Below are 23,099 nucleotides of genomic sequence, written 5' to 3' on the forward strand. Positions count from 1 at the left end.
TATTCAAGGAAAAACATGCCCAAGATATTTACAGCACTTAAACAATGTTGATCGAATAAATGCAAATCAGTTTATTTAAATTCAAATCATGTCTAACTCAAAATAAACATGCTGATAAACATTTTGTAGCATTTTCAATAAACCTCACCCAAAGAAATCAGGATCATTTCCATATGAACTGTACTAAAAAGCTCTTTTGGTACATTTTGTCACAGTGAAAATAAAAAATAAAATCTGTTTTGAAATATTTTACAAGCTTAGAGCTTAGGCAAAGGTGCGTCCTCCAAAACCACAACCCAACCAACTGCTTCTTGACACAATGCCCACTTAACCCAGAAGCCAGCCACACCAATGTGTCAGAGGAAACACTGTGCACCTGACGACCATGTCAACGTGCCCGGCCCGCCACAGGAGTTGCTAGTGCGCGATGGGACAAGGACATCCCTGCTGGCCTCCCCTAACACAGACAGCGCTGGGCCAATTGTGCGCCTCCCTATACATCTCCTGGTCACGGCCAACTGCAACAGAGCCTGGACTCGAACCCAGAATCTCTAGTGGCGACAGCTAGCACTGCGGTACAGTACTTTAGACCACTGCGCCACTCAGGAGCCCTCTGTGTCAATATTTAAACACTGTACAGAACTTTATCAGTATTTCATTATTCATCAGATGATGACGTCAGATTTAGTCATGAATGCATTTGGAAACACTTCATTTTGGGAGTTTTTAATGGTGTTCACTCATGAGAGTAATGTGTTCAGACAGTACTAAATGTCTTTCAGGCATCTGCTCTAAAATTCACCGCCTCAGCAGTTACACAAGCTACACTAGAACCAATCATTTTCATCTTTTTGCCCCATCAGGATCCAACTTCCTTCCATTTGAGAAACGTTAGTGGAGAAGGGAACACCCTGCTAGCTGTTGTCAACAAGCCACTGGATGTCTCAGGAATCCTGACAATGTGATCTCTCACACAAATCCTTATGAGTCATGTCATAGTTTACAAATGTGGTATAAAAAGATAATGTATAATATATTTTTATCTACCATTACTATTTATGTACGACCATGCCGTCCCAGAATATGTGTTATTTTCCTGAATACAGATACCAAATGGTAGACCTATTATATGGTAGACCTATTAAATGTGCATATAATCAGGAAGCAACTCCTCGCTCCCATGTGCTGGCCTCACAAACTATGTCAACGACAGGGTTATTATGCCGACAATATATATATATTTTTTCTTACCTTTATTTAACTAGGAAAGTCAGTTAAAAACAAATTCTAATTTACAATGACGGCCTTCCACGGTCCACTAACCTTGATGATGCTGGGCCAATTGTGCACTGCTCTATGGGACAGCCGGTTGTGATACAGCCCGGGATCGAACCAGGGTCTGCAGTGACCGCTGCGCCACCCGGGAGCCCAATAAATAGGCCATGATTGGCACCAGGCCCATCATCACTGAGCAGTGAATGGCATGTTCTTTGAGAGAAATACTCTTTGCTGAAAATGGAATATGTTAGATGCATGCTCCGTACAGCCGTGCTTCATCTTATCCCTCTGGTGACAGAGAAGAGGGGGTGGTTGGATATCACATTCCCTCCTTATAATCAGAGACATCTGGAGATGCTGCGAGGAAGCATTCGATGGAAATGGATGGGGAGAGGCTGATATGTCAGAGCAGAGGTCTTGCTGGCAGAGATGAGATAAAAGCATATTTCTCCTGCAGCATTACCATGACATACATTATCTGACACATGGCTGGTCATGTGACACAAGGCAAGGCTCAGGAGAACACTGGACTGTCAAATGAACCGCTTACTGGGAAAGAGAGAGATGGGGAGGAGGGAGAAAGAGAGGAGAGAGAGAGAGAGACATGATTAAAATATGCTGCTGTTGTTTGTTGTTAATTTCACAATCTAAAAGTGGACCTATAATTTGGGTTGTATCATTACAGCACAACTAACAATCTGACAACACTGTTTGTAAGTCGGTTTGCATACTGTATATACCCAGCACTTTGACTCCGTGGCCACCATAATGACAGCATTGTTCATTTCCCCAGGCACTCTGGACATTGACAGCCCATCTGTGGTTCATCTAATTATGATTTGAGATGACAACAAGTACTCCTTTTTGTGTTTAGGAAACCTCGAAAGTTACTGGCTAATTGCATCCTTAAACTGCCCCTGCAGACATCTCTGCCACCCAACCAGCTGAAAGGTAGTTATTAATGAGAGGGCGTTCTCAGCTCAAAGTTAAAGTTCCTACTGCCTAATTGTCAATCTCAAATAGTTGGCACCAAATATGCTGCCAGATAAAGATGAGAAATCCAATTATGGTAATGAATTTCACTTCAGGCACTGTCTTTGGGTAACTTGACAGGTTGTATATTTTTTTCCAGTAACAACGAGCAACTCTCTAGTAAACAAGGTGCTACTTTAAATGTCTTGTTAACCTGCCAAGTGATTCACAGACACATTTTAGGCTTAAAAGAAATAAACACATGGGAATCATTGTATTGAATTTCTAGCAAAAGCTATTATGTTTTGGTTCATTTTGATGTTTTTCATTTTCATGGTCTATTGGTGTGCTGGTGAGGGACAGAAACACAGAGTCCTTGTAGGCATCTTAGCAACATTGTGTTTGGCGAGGTTACATTAGAGTTGGTTCAGCCATTACACACAGGTGGGAGCACTGTTAGGAAGTCAGGCAAAATGTAATGTTTCTTGTGGCTACACTTTTATGGAAAAAGAGATGACGTAGCCTGCTTGCTCTCGCTGTGTGACTTGCCAGTCTGAGGTTAGTGAACGTACCCATTCACATCGCTGAGTGAAATTGTAAGGTCAAAAACTTTGCAAGACATCAAAAAACGTAATGAAAATGTTTTACCGTCTTGGAATTGTGTATTAGGGAATGGACATGACTTTAAGCTTGTATTCTACCAAAAGATAAAGGTTGAAAAGCAGATGGACTGTAGCATTTTTTTAAGTGCTAAAAAAGTGCATTTCCCCATTGCAATTATCATGTTTCTAGCAACTCTGGAGATAAGGCAGGCTGGCATTAATCCCTCCTGTTACTCTCTAGAGAGTGTAGGTTTCGGATGCAAGGTGCCTGAGGGAAGCTCCTATTATTACCACCCAGGTAAATAGGACCCAGACAATTAACAGGAAGAACATTGTGTCAGCTACTGATAGCGCTCTTGGAACAACATCAACAAACAAACCTCCCTGTCAAATATCGCCATTCATTCCTTTTTTTTTTTAATTAAAGGACACAAAGATGCTTTCCTTTAAACTAAATAAATTACATTTGCCAGTAAAAAAAAGGAGAGACCTTAAGGCATTTGTTATTCACAGAGAGATTTGAATATGTTTACGACACGTGCATGGAGCCAGACAGTGTATTTTAGTCACAGTTTGGAGAGCTGTCACAGGTTTGTTGTCTGAAGGTGGGGTGGTGCACCATACAGGCCATTCAACGATCAGAGGCACCATTGATAAAGACAAAGATCAATTCACTATATCTAAAATATTCATCCACCCTCACTCTTGTGAGCACTTGTGATGTGGAAAAAACATTGGATTTGAAAAAAGGTCATCAATGTAAACGGTTGTTTTGGTGTGTTTTCACAACAGGATAATATCATGGTAACCAAATTCCAACATAGACAAAACATAAAATATGTTGAATTTGCACCTTTAAAACAACGTCGGATCTTCTCCTGGGTATATACAGTATGCAAACCGACTTACAAACAGTGTTGTCAGATTGTTAGTTGTGCTGTAATGATACAACCCAAATTATAGGTCCACTTTTAGATTGTGAAATTAACAACAAACAACAGCAGCATGTTTTAACCAAACCCTGCTTAGCTATGATATTAGTCACTGACTATTACCAAAATGCTATTGTGAGAATGATTATTGCGAGATCTCCACTTAAAAAACGAAATAGATTCACTGTTGCTATCAAAGTCATTCCTAAAGGTAGGTTTAACAGAGACAAATGAAATGTGACCATACTTAACCACTCATATAAAATCAAGGATGCTATTGAGGCTTCTATAACATTTGCAAAGTCATCAACAGCTGTTTCAATTCAACCCAGAATTCAACTCAAAATAGACAATACAATAGGCCTAGGGTTTCTACCCTGGATTTTAAATGTCATGAAATTTAGTGACATTGAATTGTGTTTGGTTGTCAATGCAACCAAATATCAACATTTGAAGGAGATGTTTCTTCTGCTTGGATAATTCCATCTGTGCCACTGACTTTGTGTAGTTTTAATTCCAGTTTGTCTCACAAATTCACAATTTAAATGTTGGATTCACATCTCCAAAAATGTAAGTTAAAGAATTGGACTAAATCATCTCAAACTTTATTTACAGTGCATTTAAAGTTTGATTTGATTTAGTACTATTCTTTAACTATGATTCTTGGTTGAGATGGAGATGTGAATCCAACATATCAATTATTAATTTGTAGACAAACTGGAATTAAAGACAGACTGTCAGTGGCACAGATGGAATTATACAAGCAGAAGATACAGTGCATTCAGAAAGTATTCAGACCCCTTGACTTTTTCCACATTTTGTTATGTTACAGCCTTATTCTAAAATGGATGAAATTGTTTTTTTTCGCTCATCTATCTACACACAATACCCCATAATGACAAAGCAAAAACAGGTTTTAACACATTTTTTGCGAATGTATAAAAAAATGAAATCACATTTACTTAAGTATTCAGACTCTTTAATCAGTACTTTGTTGAAGAACATTTGGCAGAGATTACAACCTCAAATCTTCTTGGGTATGATGCTACAAGCTTGGCATACCTGTATTTGGGGAGTTTCTCCCATTCTTCTCTGCAGATCCTCTTATGCTCTGTCAGGTTGGATGGGGAGTGTTGCTACACAGTTATTTTCAGGTCTCTGCAGAGATGTTAGATCGGGTTCAAGTCCGGGCTCTGGCTGGGCCACTCAAGGACATTCAGAGACTTGTCCCGAAGCCACTCCTGCATTGTCTTGGCTGTGTGCTTAGGGTCGTTGTCCTGTTGGCAGAGGTATAAAGTACTTAAGTAAAAATACTTTCAAGTACTACTTACGTTGATTTTTGGGGGTATCTGTACTTTACTATTTATATTTTTGACAACTTTTACTTCACTACATTCCTAAAGAAACGTATGTACTTTTTACTCCATACAGTTTCCCTGGCACCCAAAAGTACTTGTTACATTTTTAATGCTTAGCAGTACAGGAAAATGGTCCAATTCACGCACTTATCAAGAGAACATCCCTGGTCTTCCCTACTACCTGATCTGGCGGATTCACTAAACACAAATGCTTCGTTTGTTGGAGTCTGCCCCTGGCTATCTGTCAATAAAAAAAAGCAAGAGAATTGTGCCATCTGGTTTGCTTAATATAAAGAATTTGAAATTATTTATACTTTTACTTTTGATACTTAAGTACATTTTAGCAAATACATTTACTTTTGATACTTAAGTATGTTTAAAACCAAATAATTTTAGACTTTTACTCAAGTAGTATTTTACTGGGTGACTTTCACTTTTAATTGAGTCATTTTCTATTAAGGTATCTTTACTTTTACTCAAGTATGACAATTGGGTACTTTTTCCACCACTGCCTGTTGGAAGGTCAACCTTTGCCCCAGTCTGTGGTCCTGAGAACTCTGGAGCAGGTTTTTATCAAGGATCTCTCTGTATTTTGCTCCATTCATCTTTCCCTCAATCCTGACTAGTCTCCCAGTCCCTGCGGCTGAAAAATATCCCCACAGCATGATGCTGCCACAACCATGCTTCACAGTAGGGATAGTGCCAGGTTCACTCCAGACATGACGCTTAGCATTCAGGCCAAAGAGTTCAATCTTGGTTTCATCAGACCAGAGAATCTTGTTTCCCATGGTCTGAGAGTCTTTAGGTGCCTTTTGGCAAACTAGAAGCAGGCTGTCATGTGCCTCTTACTGAGGAGTGGCTTCCGTCTGGCCACTCTTCCATAAAGGCCTGATTGGTGGAGTGCTGCAGAGATGGTTGTCCTTCTGGAAGGTTCTCCCATCTCCACAGATGGAACTCTGGAGCTCTGTCAGTGACCATTGGGTTCTTGGTCACCTCCCTGACAAAGGCCCTTCCCCAGATTGCTCAGTTTGGCCGGGCGGCCAGCTCTAGGAAGAGTCTTGGTGGTTCTAAACCTTTTCCATTTAAGAATGATGGAGGCCACTGTGTTCTTTGTGACCTTCAATGCTGCAGAAATGTTTTGGTATCATTCCCCAGATCTGTGTCCATAGAGCTCCTGTCTCTGGAGCGTGTGTGTAGATTGATGAGAATTATTTATTTAATCAATTATAAAATAATGCTGTAATGTAACAACATTTGGAGAAAGGGAAGGGGTCTGAATACTTTCCAAATGCACTGTATTGTATCTTCTTCAAATGTTGAAATTTGGTTGCAGTGACAACCAAACACAATTCAATATCACTTTTGAAATACAATAAATTGTCTTAACTTGTCGACAACCTAACAAGTTATAAGTTGGATTCACATCTAAAACTCAATCAAAAATAAAAGCCTTCTAATATTAATCTCTCATTCAGTGGCCACTTTCCCCTACACATTCCTTAAGCCGATGTCCATTAGTGTACTGTGGGATCAAAGCCTATGGTTCAACTTCATTTATGTAACTACTTCTCATATCACAACAACTTGGCTCACAATGGATGGCCGTCACTATAAATACATCCTAACGCAGCAGTATAGTGTATTGGTTCCTGGTTCCTATCTCTGTCTGCAGGTACCTAACTGGCTCTTGGTGTGTGATCTCAGTCTGGGTCACAACAGGGCAGTATTGTTCTCTTGATTTGAGATCTGTACTCCGCTCACAAACCCCTCCACTCTCATATGAACAAAACATGGAAATCAGGTCTTTGAAAACAATGCCGCCAGCAAGGTCATTTTCTAGAGCACATTGAGAGCCTTAGCATCAGTACGTGAAGTCTGTTGTGTTTTTCCCCTCTACACTTCATGGCTTTTGAATTGTTAAACAATGTCCACCTGTGGCCCGGGTCTCTTTTTGTCTCTGGCAGGAGTACAGAAAACAGAGTCAGAGATCGCTCAGGGGGAACACCTACAAACTATACAACAAATCTCTCTCCAGGTACAGAAACAAAACATCAGGAAGTATAAACTCATATGCCCTCAATGGGCCATTAATATTTCACCAAGATGCTGAGGTAAAAATGCTGCTCTGCTACTGATGTCTGAAAGCTATGCCAGAAAATATGTTTTCTGAAAATCTGACCTGCTGACATTCCTCTCCATGTATGTGGATTGATGAGGCTAGGGAACAGAAACGTACACACTTGAGCTAATTATCTAGCTTATTTTGTAAGCGATACATTTTCTATTTCTGAACCATCAATGAGTTTTTACTGACTGAAGAGTCATTGCTTGAGTGAGAAAGTGATGAGTATTGATTGCAGCTTAAAAGTAGCCAATAGCATTCATACCTAAAAGACACAGAAGGGAAAGATGATGTTGGTCAACAGTAGCAAAGTCTGAAAATATATATTTTTTTAAATCAACAAACTAATTTGAAGACAGACTTTTTCTACAATAACCAGTAAATAGTAAAAGTGGGTCAGGGACATGATGTTTTGTTATTATGTGTGTTTGCAAAGAGTTTTTAGTTCATACTCTCCTCTCAGACTAATAGGTCAATTCATTCATCCCAGTCTTAGCCTTGACATCAGCTACATTCACAGTCAATGCTTATTACCTTTTCTCCTCACTCCAATACTCAAAAGTCTGACAGAAATGTAGACTGAATCACAAACAATCAGCTAGGCAATTAACTCAGGGACACACATTTCTGTCCCCTGGCAATGATTGAAATGAACAATAGAGATGCTGCATCATTTCAACCTGAAGGATAATTGAGTTTCCAATAGGGATGTCATATGAGGATGCCTGCATCATACAATCACAGCAGAGCAACGACAGGAAGAGACCAGGTAGGCTACCACTGCCACCCTCCCTTCCACCTCCCCTCCCCCAGCTTACCGCCATGTCAACTTGATTATTCACACTGCCTCCAAGTCATAAAGGCATATAATCTAGGGGTAAATTACATTGAAATAACTATGAAAGACTGATTCTATTCTTTAGAAAAGCATCAAAACACAGAATAATACATCCTCCACTCACAGCTCCAGATGTTCACAGACCCACCATCCTACTGCAGGTGTGAGGAAGAGAGAGCGTGACAGATGGAGAAAGGGATTTTTGTCCAAGTCTAAGATGGCTGTTTTTCCCATACTTAACTTTAGATGGAGCACGGAAGAACTCACTTGATAACGAAACAGCTCAGTCTACCCTGTCAGTCACTGAACCGCCGTTGTTCGTACTATTTTCTCCCATGTTCTACTACCCTGTTTGTTTCACAGTCTCCTGAGCCGATAAGAGCAGCTGAAGTCCCATATGTTTTCCCTGCATGGCTCCGTACTCTGTGTTTTCTTGGGTTATCAGCAGCTGTGTTGTTATATAACACCCAAATATCTACAGGACATAGCTAAATAAAGATCAAATAGAACCCAAATATTAGTACAGGACCCACAATAGCATTTTACAACCTTGTCCATTGCTTTTATTGTATACGTTCTGAACTGTTATGTGTGTGTGTGTGTGTGTGTGTAATTCTATCAAGAGAGTATCTGATAATGGGCTTGGAAGGGAAGTATGGATGACACAGCCCTTGCCTCTCACACCTGTGAATGCCAGGACCCAGAGGCAGTGTCTCCCCTGGCATTCACACTAACACACACATTATTATTATTTGGTTGTATCGTTTCTTTTTTTGAATGTGTGTCTTTAGTTGTCGTATGTGGACACATTCTTGTCGAACCTCTCATTCCAAAATCATGGACATTAATATGGAGTTGGTCCCTGCTTTGCTGCTACAACAACCTCCACTAGATGTTGGAACATTGCTGTCGGGACTTGCTTCCATTCAGCCACAAGAGCATTAGTGAGGTCGGGCCAAGTTCTTCCACACCAATCTCGACATGCTGAAATAGGAAAGGGCCTTCCCCAAACTGTTGCAACAAAATTGGAAGCACAGAATTGTCTAGAATGCCATTGTATGCTATAGCATTAAGATTTCCCTTCACTGGAGCTAAGGGGCCTAGCCCGAACCATGAAAACAGCCCCAGACCATTATTCCTCCTCCACCAAACTTTACAGTTGGCACTATGCATTGGGTCAAGTAGCGTTCTCCTGGCATCCACCAAACCCAGATTTGTCCGTTGGACTGCCAGATGGTGAAGCGTGATTCATCACTCCAGAGAACGCATTTCCACTGCTCCAGAGTCCAATGGCGGTGAGCGTTACACCACTCCAGGTAACGTTTGGAATTGCGCATGATCTTAGGCTTGTGTGCGGCTGCTCGGCCATGGAAACCCATTTAATGAAGCTCCCGACAATTAGTTATTGTGCTGACGTTGCATCCTGAGGCAGTTTGAAACTCGGTAGTGAGTGTTGCGACCGAGGACATTTTACGAGCTACGCACTTCAGCACTTGGCGGTCCCATTCTGTGAGCTAGTGCGGCCCACCACTTTGCGGCTGAGACGTTGTTGCTCTATACGTTTCTACTTCACAATAACCGTGCTTAATATTGACTGGGGCAGCTCTAGCAGGGCAGATGTTTTACGAAGATAAGACACAAGGGTATAGCAACCACTTCAATCAAACTACATTCCAACACGCGGTTGTGTAATTTACTCAACTCAATGACGATGCCATATGGTCCTTGTATCATGGCATAGCAGCAGAATCGTTCTGATCCTTTTGAACACTGAGCACAGAGACACACTCACAGAGCACCAGGTGATTTAGGTGACCTGAAAGGATGACCGCTGTCATTCCTGCCTCAGGTGCTCTGTTTATGTCACGCTGTCTGTCTGACCTATTCCTACTTTACAATCCAATTGTAAATCATGAGAGAAAAGCTCTGTATGGAATGCCAGGAGTAAACCCGGGTCTACATGTTTGACCAATCAGATCAGCTCTGAAAAATATCTGAAGTGAAAAGATCAGACGCAGTGATTGAGAAATAGTATTAAAAATACCACCTAATGTAGCTACAGTTTATACTGTATTCTCCATATATCCACTATTGTTGGATCATGTCCAGCCACAACCTTCAAGGTTGATTAGTTTCAGCTCTACTCAATTCTAATTTCTCTTATGATTGGAGCATATGAAACAACTAGATACGAGTCCCTTCGAGTTAAACAATAGTTTGTTGACTTTGCTGTTGGATGTTCAATGCACATCAATGGAAACACAAATATCACATTTAAGTAAACGGCATCATCTATAAAAGAGAACTATCATTGGACTGGACCGAGAGGAGAGGAGAGCGAGGGGACATCAGTACAGAATTAGACCAGCAATTTGAATATTATAGCCACAGTGTATTCCGCCAGCAGTGAGTAGTTCATATGGTGCTATGTGACGCAGTCTCCTAATTCGTTCAGGGGAAAGTCAAAGAGTCAGGACCCAAAAATAAATGAGGGTAGTCCATTTTTCTTTTTTCACGTTCTTTTGCATGCTCCAGGAACAGAGAGCAGCTGTTAAGTTTGGTCAACATGTTTTGTTTACAAGCTTTGCATGCAGATTAGGGGCGAGAGTCTATGTGTATTGGTATCCACGTGTTGTTGGACTGACTCACTGTAGTCCGTGTTCTCTGAACGAACGAGGATGCCTAAATCAGAGAAGGTAAGTACTTACAGTCATTCAGTGCTATTCCTGGGGGCTGAGGGCAGCTGTCAAGACATGTCTCCACACAGCTGCTACTGCTCAGAAGGCGCTGAATCACACCATCTGGGAACAGGAGTGACTATGAACCACTGCTGACAGCAGGCAGAGATTCACACTTACAGCACACCTGATGACTGGAGAGAAGTGCAGATGCATGCGGTCATATATAATAACACCCTTAAACGGTTCACAATATATTTTTAAATTGATTTTCATTCAATTGAAAAAATGAACTGAAAAATCCTAACTGAAATGGCGATTTTTCACTTCGGAAGTCAAAAAATGGCCTGGACTAAATTATAAAAAATTGTAATTAATTTGTTTGCAGGCAAGTTCTTGTTCACTGTGTAATTTATCTCACCTGTGGTAATTTGCAGGTGCATAAAGGGTACAAATTCACTTGGGTGGTGGACCATTCTCGATACACACGGGAAACTGCTGAGTGTGAAAAACTCAGCAACATTGTTTTAAGGCTTAAAAATCCTTCTTTAACCCGTCTCCTCCCCTTTAACTACACAGATTAAAGTGAATTTAGCAAGTGACATCAATAAGGGATAGGAGCTTTCACCTCAGTCTGTCATGTTTTGTGTGCATTTGACCAGATCTGTATAACCCTAAGATGATGTGCACTGGATCTAAATAGGAATGGTGTTTAGAGAATCATCTATGAACTAACTCTGAAAAGTGGTCTCTCCTCAGATTGTCAGATGGGTCTGTTTTGTTTAGAGGCCAATCTTCTCTGTCAACACACTCCTTTTCTGACAAATCCAGCTTTTGGGGAGTAAGTCTGTCTGTCTGCACTGGACCCTCAGGAGGAAGAGAAGGATCCCCCCACAGCTGGTTCATTCTGACCTACATGTATTCTGAGATCAGAGGCAGTGGCCAATAGATCGGCAGCAGGACCCCCGGAGTCAGTGAATCAGGAGCTAGGGAGACCCTCCAGGAAATGTGTTAGTGTGTGAGCACACTAAGAATAACATTTATTTACCCACAATGCTACAGTACTGTGCCTCTGAGTTAAGCCAGGCTGATATCTAAATCACGAGCACTGTGTTGTCACCGATGCCTAGTCTATATATTGCAGAGATGCAGTTCAATTAAGGGGAAGACAATTCCATTTTTATAAGCATTAAAATTCCCCTATATCAATCCTCTCTATTCAAAACCCAGCAGTCAGACCAGACATTCAGTCAACATGGATTATCAGAGAAGGTAAGATTGCTTTTGTGCCTGCTTGAATTCTCATGACCCCTTAGGCAGGACTCAACGTTAAGAGCATTACCTTCTTTACCCTAGGAATGTATCGAACCCACTCATGAGAGTAGTGGTGAGAGATTATTCTGACACAGAAAAATATATGTACAATGGACAAACTCTGGCAAAAACATTTGCTCAGGGGATGGTGAGTGAGTAACTACTGAAAAAGAGCTATAATGCCGTAACAGGGCTTTTATAAGGCCATAAGGGACATGAAGTGGGCAATCTCTAAAGAAGTCAACTGGGGGAGAAGAAGTACAAGCCAGGCTCTGAGAATAACAGGAGAGTACCAACAGGTTCCGATAGAGCCTCAATAAGGTCGACTCGGACTTTGATGATCAACGACAGCATTTCCCGTGCCACCCAAAAAACATGCACATTGAGCATGGAATACCAAAATAAGATATGGACAGTCAAGACATAAGAATTTAAAAATTGACATTTATTCTTGCCTGAGGCGCGTGCTCGAAGGTTAATGTTTCTCAAATAGCTCAACTATATAGTTTAATGTACATGACTTAACATACATTAAGTAACCCCTTGACATTAGACTCGTAACAGGAGGCATTACAATGCAATCTATGTAACAGGTCAGAAATAGGACAGAGAACCATCAGTGCATCCTCTTGGACTTGGCTCTCTTTGTCACTCACCTCTTATTCTGGTACACTTCTCATCCGTTATACCGCTGAGAGTTAAGGCAGTTTTTACCATCTTACAGTGGGATCATGTGTATTTAAAGCCTGCTGACATTAGGCAAGGAATTGTGCCATTGCCCTTTCTTTAAATGTCAAAGTTGTTATATTTCCTCAGTGTTTAACTGACTACTGCTGCAAGGCTAAATGGTAATTGTCAGGTAATTGTCATTCCTCTCATTGCTAGGTGATCAGCTCTAATTTCAGACGAGGTCTCCATTATGTGGGTAGCAGTTCAGCGATTTACAAGAGACGTGCAGTTAAGCACTTTGAATGGAAGTTATTTGTGAAATAATGTTCAATTTCTATAGTCACATAGTTCTATAAATAGCAGCACACAGTATTTCTGAATAGAACACACATTATATTTACATAATTTCAACAGAAAAACAGATTTTCTTTTCACATACATTACACATGACAATGTGACTTCTAGTGTCAAAATACCGTTAGCACTTTGGTGTCATTTAGCACAATACTGCTGTTACTGCTGTAATATTTGTGTGCACAGGTATCATTCTAGCCAGGCGTTACATGAATTGACCAGGCAAACCACTTCATGTATTATAGACTTCAAGTAAAGGCAGGAAACTGACAAAGGCATCAGTCTGTACTGTAGTCAGTCTAACCGACTGATATTGACACTCAGAGCCTTGATCATTGTCCCTCTCTAGACTGTTGTTGAAATTTCCCCTCAGCTCGTCTATGGTCAGCTCCAACAGCATCCGATATGTTCGCAAATCCTTGTTCTCTGTAAAACATAGGATACAGTCAGAATATTACAAATAGAAGCAATTTGATTAGATGAAACCACATTAAGTCACGCAGGTAAAAGAAAAACACATGCAAGTTCACACTTACTTTAAAAGCTGTTCTAGTTCCCTTTTGATTTTGGTGACAACTGGCGGACCCTGATAGGTTAAAGAGGTGTACAACTGGACCAATGAGGCTCCAGCACAGATCTTGTCCATGGCATCTTGTCCACTGGCTACACCCCCAACTCCAATAATTGGCACCTTACCTTCAATGAGAAAGAGCAATATTGGATGAATGAAGAGAACATTCTATACACCACCACCCACAATCAATCAGGCCAGTATCAGCTGCAGCAACAGCCATTAGCAGTGTTGTGATGATCCTTCATTTATCCTACCTACCTTTTGTCAAGCTGTACATCTCTCTCACAGTGCGTGTAGAGAGATCCTTGATGGGCTGGCCGCTCAACCCTCCCACCTCTTTACTCTGGGGGTCCTGTAGGGTCTCAGGCCTGGATACTGTCGTGTTGGAGACCAACAGCCCATCCACACCAAGCTAAAACACAAATCATGATTACCCATTTGACCTTACCCCATAATACCAAACCTAATTGTTCCAGGCACACTTGAATGAATACACTCAGGCTGTGTTTAGACAGGCAGCCCAACTCTGATCTTTTTTTCACTAATTGGTATTTTGACCAATCAGATTAACTCTGAAAAAGATGTGATGTGAAAAGATGTGATTGGTCAAATGACCAATTAGTTGGAAAAATATCAAAATTGGGCTGCCTGTCTAAACGTAGTGTGTTCGTTCACGTGTGCCTGGAACAATTAGGATGCTACACTAACTCCAATGGAATACAGTTTTAAACAGAAGGATCATGAAAAATAAGTTACGATTTGTTCATCTTAATTCTCAATGATTGGACTGTCTGACAAATTTATTGTAACGTATCCAATACTCTTCAAATATCTGCTGTGCTTTCTATTGGTCTTTTTCCATTTGGAGTCTGTCCCCTTAAATGAACACAGAAAAACAGAAACAGTCCCCTTAACATAGAGAGTGGATAGGAGGCAACACTAATGCATTCAAATCAATTTGGTGATATACGTCCTCTGCTGGCTAAGACCCACGGCAGCAGGACTGCTCTGATGACGGCTACAGAACAGAAGCCGACTACGTGAGTGGGGTGAGAAGTGTGCTCAGCAAACAGGAAAAACACAGATGACCAAAGTAACCAGCCCCAAGTCATTGGGGGCTATATACTGTAGGTTAAGGCTTGGTGAGTAGGCTACATAGAGAAGCCCACAGAACCACACTGACCCCCGCGTGGCCCGGCCCCCGACCGACCCCCGCGTGGCCCGGCCCCCGACCGACCCCCGCGTGGCCCGGCCTCCGACCGAACCCCGCGTGGCCCGGCCTCCGACCGACCACCGCGTGGCCCGGCCTCCGACCGACCACCGCGTGGCCCGGCCTCCGACCGACCACCGCGTGGCCCGGCCTCCGACCGACCACCGCGTGGCCCGGCCTCTGACTGACCCGTGTGGCTCGGCCTCTGACTGACCTCTGTGACCACATCAGCAATGTCCTGCTTATCCTGGGCGGTGAGGTCAGGGGCAATCTTTACCAGTACAGGTGGCCTGCTCCCCCCCTGTAGGGCATCACGCTCCTTCAGCACCTGGATGGGGGAGGTGGAATGGGGGGGGGGGGGGGGGGGGGGCAGGAGGGTACAGGGATACACACGAGCCACCACAGACACACAGTCAATGAGATCCATCACATCCACACAGGTCAATAAGATTTAACAATGTACAGCACAACACGGAGACCAAACAAGAGCAATACAGCTGAGCAGTTGTTCCTAAGGTTAATCGTGTTCAAGCCAAACAGCGCTATGCTGTACTTGCTTGTGTGATGTGTATGTTGTCTAATGGGAAGTCAATTATCTTTTGACATAGAAATCTATATGAAAGCTCACCGGCTATATCAATAAAAGTTGAACAGAACTGAACAGAAACACCCGACTTCAATAAAGGAAAAGTTGCAACAACATGCTCTCTGGAAAGCCAACTGTAAACATAAAATAAATAACATATATGATATCACATCTGAGTGTGACATCCTGGGTAAATAAAGGATATATAAATCACATCTAGGTCAGCCAAAAATTGCCAGCCACTGACCTTGTACAGCAGTTGTCGCAGTTCCCCTTTCCCCTGCAGGTCCCTGAGGCCTGGGGTGTTGGGGCTGCTCACGTTCACCACCAGGTAATCAGCCAGAGGGCCCAGCGTCCGCACCCCCTCCAGGTAGTCTGCTGCTGCATCCTGCGACAGCTTGTTCTTTCCCAGGTTGATGCCCAGGGGCAGGCCAGCTAAAAACACACAGACAACAGGATTTATTCCAGTTATAAGTCCCTGGGAGAGGTTAAGGTCAGAACATAAATAGAATGCCAGCGACTGAATTAATGAGAATACATTGTCCGCAAGCGTCAACTGCGTCACGAGCGTATAGTGCATCAAATTACGCCTCGATAAAACCAACAGCGTCTTTGCATTTTGGTACACCAGAAGTACCCGCATTTCCAATGGAACGCTGTGTTCGCCTTGCAGCATTGAGTTGCAGAGGCAGTTGCAGTGCGCTCTGTGTGGCGCATAAGTTGGATATATCGAATGTATGCATTAACCTGTATGCATAAACAGCTTGACAGAGACGGTAGGCGAAGGTGAATGTTGCACACGTATCCAGATGATGCTGAGTACCATTTTGGGCAACACCACTGTCGTTGTGATCGAGGCATTAGGAAGCAAGTACATTACGGAGCAATGCTGGTGAAATTAGCAGATCAATTGTAAAAAAAAAATAATAATAATTGACTGTTGGTGCATTGTTACCTCTGGAATTGTGAAATGTATAATTAAAACGTGTCTATTTAGTGTTTAACTGTGCGCCAACATCATGTAGGCTGGTGCTTGTGAAAAACGGTGTAGCAATGCATGAACGCAACGACATTCTACATTTAGAAACTGGATTTGGTTTTGGGAATGATATATCACGTGAACAACAGTATCACCGTTGTTGCTGACAGCCGATTGGATTGAAATGCAGCTGAAACAACGTGCATGGTTAGCGAGTGCCTTGGTTGAAATGAATTAAATCTGTTCCAGAGATTGAGTGGGTTGTTGGTACAAAGGGAATTTGAGGAATTGTTACGCTCTTCCCTACTTCACTAAGTAAAGTTGTATGGTTAAAAAGGTCAATTGGGTTGTAGGCTATGGTTTATCTGACAAATAGATTGCCTATTTGAAAGCAATACAGCGGCCTACCTGTTTTGATGATGGGCATATAGTCTCTAGGCTACTATGGCTGGAAAACCTAGAATGAGGTAACACAGATTTCAAGAGACTATACAACTGTTTATAAACCGATTTCCATTACAATTACGGCTTAATAACTCGTTTACGTTACGTTGTTTATGTGAATTAATGCTTGCCAGTCTCGCACAAGCAAATTCACGCGGTTGACGGACACCCCCCTTGTGATTTCGGCTTAATGTCCCAATCGAAATCAGTGGGGCACATTTTGTTACGAATGCTCTATTTTACTGAAAACTAGTGAAATATGCCAAATTGAATTCAATCAAACGCTCTTCATCAACGATATAAAGCAATGTTTTAAAAATACAACGGTGAAAATGTTTTGTTGACAAAAACATTTCAGTTGTTTGCTTTTTGACTGTCAATACAAGACAGTATGGGCAGGATAGACTCATTTGTAAGTGTTTATTAGCTGATCTGCAAGAGTGCGACTGGTATTAGGAACACCTCTCTGAGGCAGGGGAAAGGGAATGTCCATATAAAAATACAGGCAGAGGATTATAGTGTAGTGTAGTTGGCTGTGTGCCTGAGACACTTATAAGCTCACTGTCAAACCCATCTATCAGTCTGACAGACAGGACAGAAACAGGAGTTGTGTCTTTAGTACCTTTAGTCAGCTCTACCTGGGTGCCTTCTCTTGCCTTTAGTCTCTCCCGTGCTGCTGCAAGACCACAGCTGTTGAACCCATATCTGAAACATACCCACAACATAAGAGGTTAAGTTCATGTAACACACAAAAAGCCATACATCTGCCAAAAAAGCAACTATAAGGAATTTGGGATCCATTCCTTTATCATGCCATTATGATACAGTACGTGTTAATCCCTGATTTTCTAGGGTGCACATTCAATTCATTTGACTACTAAAATACATGAAAAAAATAATTGCAGTCAGTTGAGTAAAACTGTATTAAACACCACCATAAGGAAATGAGGCCTTTAATCATCTAATGCACTCATCTTGACTTCTGGGAAGCTGTGTTGTTGTACACTGAGGAGTGAAAGAAGCACTCTGGCATTTTATTATATGAGGGGCTTGTTAGTCTGAGCATCTCACATCCTGGCATATCATCCATGCTAAATTGAATTAATCGTATTGATTTGAGCCTAATATACAAAGACTTATTGTCATTTACTAACTACATTAAATACAAGACAAAGCTCCAAATGTATTGGGACAGTGATACATTTTCTGTTGTTTTGGCTCTGTACTCCAGCACTTTGGATTTTAAATTATATAAAAATGACAGCACTTTTTGTATATAGTCCCCCCCCCATTTTAGGGGACCAAAAGTATTGGAACAAATTATTTTACATGTGTATTAAAGTAGTAAAAAGTGAAGTATTTGGTCCCAGACTCATAGCACGCAAATACTACACAAAGCTTGTTACTCTACACATTTTTGGGATGCAATTGGTGTTTGTTTTGGTTTTGTTTCAGATTATTTTGTGCCCAATAGAATTGAATGGTAAATTGTTTGTGTGCATCTATAAATTGTTGCTAGTTTGTGTATGTTTGCAACTGGTTTGGGATTATTCATTTTTTAAGAGAAGATAAAAACTTAAAGAAATTAATGTAAAATAAATATATTGTGGCATTTTTGAGCCACTATTATATTGTAAACACTTCTAAGTTAATGTGGATGCTACCATGATTACGGACAATCCTGTATGAATCATGAATAACGATGAATAAGAATGTTAGATGCACAAATATTATAACCGCTCACTCTTACGATGGCATGTGAGGTTAGCATCTAGCATTTTTTTTTTTGGGGGGGGGGCCCCAAAGTAACAAAATACACAATTTAATTTCTGTTGGGCACAAAATAATGTGTGAAACACAACCAAAACAAACATCAAATGCATCTAACAAATTTGTAGTCACAAGCTTGATGCTATCATTGCGTTATATGAATACGGAACTAAATACTTAACTTTTTACTACACAAGTGAATTTTTCCTAAAATGTTTGGTTCCCTAAAATGGGGAGACTATGAGCAAAAATGCTCTAATTACTGAACGGTTCACCTGATATGGATAAAAAAAAAATCCCTCAAATTAAAGCTGACATTATATCATTCCAAAGTACTGGAGTACAGAGCCAAAACATTTTTAAAAATGGCGCTGTCCCAATACTTTGAGCTCACTGTATTAGCCCTATTGTTGTTGTTCTAGGGCAGTGTTAACATCAGTCAGTCTGTGGAATTTGCTATTCAAAACACTTAAGAAAATCACAGAACGTATCACACTCACCCCTGAAGAAATGGGATGGTTCTGGATATTTTTTCAGTGGTTTGCTCTTAAATGTTTAGAACAATGTCAAGCAAGCATAGACAGCCATGACAAAATGCACACTTCTTTATTGTGTAGCAATTATTTACAAATACTTGAATATATGGATTTACATTTGGATCTGGGATGCTTTTTCCTGAACTGAGGATTAACTTCTCTGACAACCAATATGTCCCTTCATATACACAAAGTACTGTGTTCTAACAACTCAATGTATGTTTGTGCCTTGGCATCTCATTTCACAGCACTTTCAGAGAATGAAAGCGAGCGCAACGAAGTAGCAGTGTAACACCCTGATAACATTAATTTGGTACCTTCTTTTCAGTTTGAAGAAGCTGTGCTACAACAAATATAAAAGGGAATTCATATTATAGTCTGTCACTAGCCTCAATGTAAAAAAGTTTTATTTTATTTATTTTTTATAAATGTGTAGGTGGCAGGCTTATCCCCTTTGAACAGAGTGGAGAATGACAAAATAAACTACCTGTGATGTCTCTGTTCGCTGCCGTTTGACACAGAATTCACAAGCTAAAAACATTCATCTATAATGAATGACAGTCAGCCATGCCATGGTTCAGTAGCCATGTCTTATTCATTCAAAACCGTACCGGTTGATGACCGCCTGGTCAGTGGTCAGTCTGAACACACGTGGTTTGGGGTTCCCCTCCTGGGGTTTGGGGGTGATGGTCCCCACCTCCACGAAGCCAAAGCCTAGTCTATACAGCCCGTCAACAGCCTCCCCATGCTTGTCAAATCCTGCTGCTATCCCTATGGGGTTCTTGAACTTACGGCCCATGACGTTCACTTCCTGGAATAAGAAGTAACAACTCCAGGTTAAAATTTTACCTAAATTCCATGGAAGTACACAGTAACCAAAATAACAGTTACAACTTCGATTAAAAATGTTTATAATGGCCTCCTGGGTGGCGCAGTGGTTAAGGGCACTGTACTGCAGCGCCAGCTGTGCCACCAGAGACTGTCGTAACCGGCCACGACCGAGAGGTCCGTGGGGCGACGCACAATTTGCCTAGCGTCGTCCGGGTTAGGGAGGGTTTGGCCGGTAGGGATATCCTTGTCTCATCGCGCACCAGCGACTCCTGTGGCGGGCCGGGCGCAGTGCGCGCTAACCAAGGTTGCCAGGTGCTTCCTCCTACACATTGGTGCGGCTGGCTTCCGGGTTGGATGTGCGCTGTGTTAAGAAGCAGTGCGGCTTGGTTGGGTTGTGTATCGGAGGACGCATGACTTTCAACCTTCGTCTCTCCCGAGCCCATACGGGAGTTGTAGCGATGAGACATGATAGTAGCTACTAACAATTGGATACCACGAAATTGGGGAGAAAAAGGGGTCAAATTCAACAACAAAAAACAAACACATTTTTTTTTTTATAATGAGATTTGACTAGGGTGAGTCGAGACAGTGGGAGTGAAGGTTCTCAAACAAAGCATACATTCCGTTCTAATCTTACATCAGCACAAAGGCAATTCAGTGTAAGCAAGGAGAGTGAAAACACCCAACAGGAACGAACCTAGCCTGGTTAAACCAGACTGAACATAGCTAAATCTGTTTGCATGCCAGGCTAGAGGACACCTCCTCCCACACTGACCAGTGATGCTGGGTCCTGGTAGCGGTTCAGAGGCACCAGACCCAGGCCGATTAACCTCACAGCCATGACATGGGCTGTCTCTGCTCCCACAATCCTCTGCAGCAAGGGCATGAGCTGGTTGGTGTAGAAGCGCTCATCTCCCACAGCAGTGAGGTAGGAGACAAATAGGACGCTGCCGGACCCTATGATTTTCACTGCGTCCTTTAGACGCTGCAAAGAGAAATCAAACAATGTGATGGGAATAAACTGAAATATGATGCATACTGTTGTTGAAGCACATCAGGTGAACTGAGGGGTGTTGCAATTATTTTTCTATTACTAGATGACAGAGAGTGATCCTGAATACCCAGAGAGACTAACGTTACCAGCTTTGAACAACCCAGTGGGTATAATTCAGCATGTCGGAGTCTCTCTAGTCATTCAGGATTCAGCAAACAGTTAACTAGCTTACCACTTCACAGAGGCTGGTTACATGAAAAAGCTAACGTTAGCTAGCTAGTCACAGGGTAGCAAGCTAAGTTAGCTAGCTCACTTCATTCAACACTCTGATTGTAGAAGCTAACGTGAAGTGGCTACTGTCCAGTTTCGCTTACCAAATAGTAAAAACATTGTTCATGACAAATACAAACTATTAAAACATCACAGTTTCATCAATGACGTTACCTTCAGTTGTCCCGCCATGGATGTTACATCACTTTGCAAATGTCTGGAAGCATTTCTCTCACATTGCCGAGAACCACTTCCTGAATGTAATCTCACGATACTTCAAAGGCAGCTATGAACATGTCAAGTCAGAGTTCAATGATGATTCTGCAAGATAAAAATTACAATTTGTTATGATTAATATAATAAATTAATATGAGTAAGACAAAGGACTCATTAGTAACTCTAGTAATTCACTGAGTAAATTATCACAAATAAGATCAAATAAAATGGCAGATGTTAAAGATGAAGGGATAGTGTATAAGCCTCAATTAATTTCATAAGCCAATGTCAATATTAGGCCTTGGCTACATAAAGTGAAGTAGATTGAGAAAGGTTTTTCTTCAAAATTTCTACCCTTGAGTGACGTAAAGGCACTTTTTCACTTTGCATGTTGTTTGAGTGTCTGTAGTGATTTTCCTAATGTAGTAAGAGTGTATTCACAGTTTTTCGAAAGAAAGCTTTCTAATTTCCATAAGATGGGCAGTGTGCCTTTCTTCCAAGACCAGTACTTGTTTCAGTTTGTAGGCTACCATAGCTCTACCATCTATAATGGATTTGTTCATACGAGCCTCTTTGTTTTTGTGGATTTCTGTGGGGATTGTATCTACGGCCAGTACAGCATGCAGTGAAGAGGATGCAGATAATACCACTTCAATGAAATTCAAACATGTGTTCGAAAATATGGCCTATGAGTTTTCTCAAAAGCCAAAGAGCTGGTATCAAGCCCAGGAGTCCTGCAAGGAGCGAGGAGGGAAACTTCTGATGACCCTGAATTGCAAGATTAAGAGCTTCCTTGAGGACTTCTCAAATGAGAGACACACAAAAAAACTTACTTGGTGGGTGGCTACGGGGGTGTTAGGGCAGTACCAGGGGCCGGTGATCGGTGAGTAAAAATAATGGTAAACCACTCGAAAATAATAGTAAACCACTCTATACTATGGTTCCAGGGCTGCTCTGTCTTTTGAACAGGTTTTGTTAGACACTAATTTCTCTATAGTTGTAATTGAAAAATTATTGGTCAATCTGCTGTAACTACAACCATTTTTGGACTTATAAATTCAAAATATGTACCCATTGATTCCTGAAGAATATAATTTATAAATGCCTCATGAGCTCAGTTCAAGTGCCGTCAGGACCCAAAATATAAGCTTGTTTTACTCCAATGTTTTAAACAAACTAAATGTAAAAAAACACTTTATAGCCTCAAAACATGTTTAAACTATAATGTTGACATAATGGACGGTCAGTCCTTGCAGTCATAGCCCTGTCTATGAACTAGGCACAGATATCAGTTCAATGTCAAGTTTTGATTTACATTTGGTTGAGTTGTCAACTAACATGAATTCAACAACAAAAATTCACCATGTCATTGAGTTCATTTTTATACCTTTATTTAACTAGGCAAGTAAGTTAAGAACAAATTCTTATTTTCAGACAGCCCAAGAACAGTGGGTTAACTGCCAATGTTCAGGGGTAGAACAACATATTTGTACCTTGCCAGCTTGGGAATTCGATCTTGCAAACTTTCGGTTACTAGCCCAACACTCTAACCGCTAGGCTACCTGCCACCCC

At 41.4% G+C, this 23,099-nt stretch overlaps 1 protein-coding gene across 1 annotated transcript; it reads right to left on the reverse strand.

Annotated features, from left to right (window-relative positions):
• Nucleotides 1-12,518: 12,518 nt before the first annotated feature.
• On the reverse strand, nt 12,519-21,574 carry dhodh (dihydroorotate dehydrogenase). Its single transcript, XM_021607154.2, has 9 exons — nt 21,486-21,574; nt 20,823-21,032; nt 19,828-20,027; nt 17,533-17,615; nt 15,735-15,922; nt 15,116-15,229; nt 13,950-14,103; nt 13,654-13,813; nt 12,519-13,543 (listed from the first exon to the last, which is right to left on the reverse strand). The coding sequence occupies exons 1-9, from the start codon at nt 21,501-21,503 to the stop codon at nt 13,450-13,452; spliced, it is 1,221 nt and encodes a 406-aa protein (XP_021462829.2). The 5' UTR covers nt 21,504-21,574; the 3' UTR covers nt 12,519-13,449.
• Nucleotides 21,575-23,099: the final 1,525 nt, after the last annotated feature.

This window comes from Oncorhynchus mykiss, chromosome 6 (assembly GCF_013265735.2).
Source record: "Oncorhynchus mykiss isolate Arlee chromosome 6, USDA_OmykA_1.1, whole genome shotgun sequence".
NCBI classification, from domain to species: domain Eukaryota; kingdom Metazoa; phylum Chordata; class Actinopteri; order Salmoniformes; family Salmonidae; genus Oncorhynchus; species Oncorhynchus mykiss.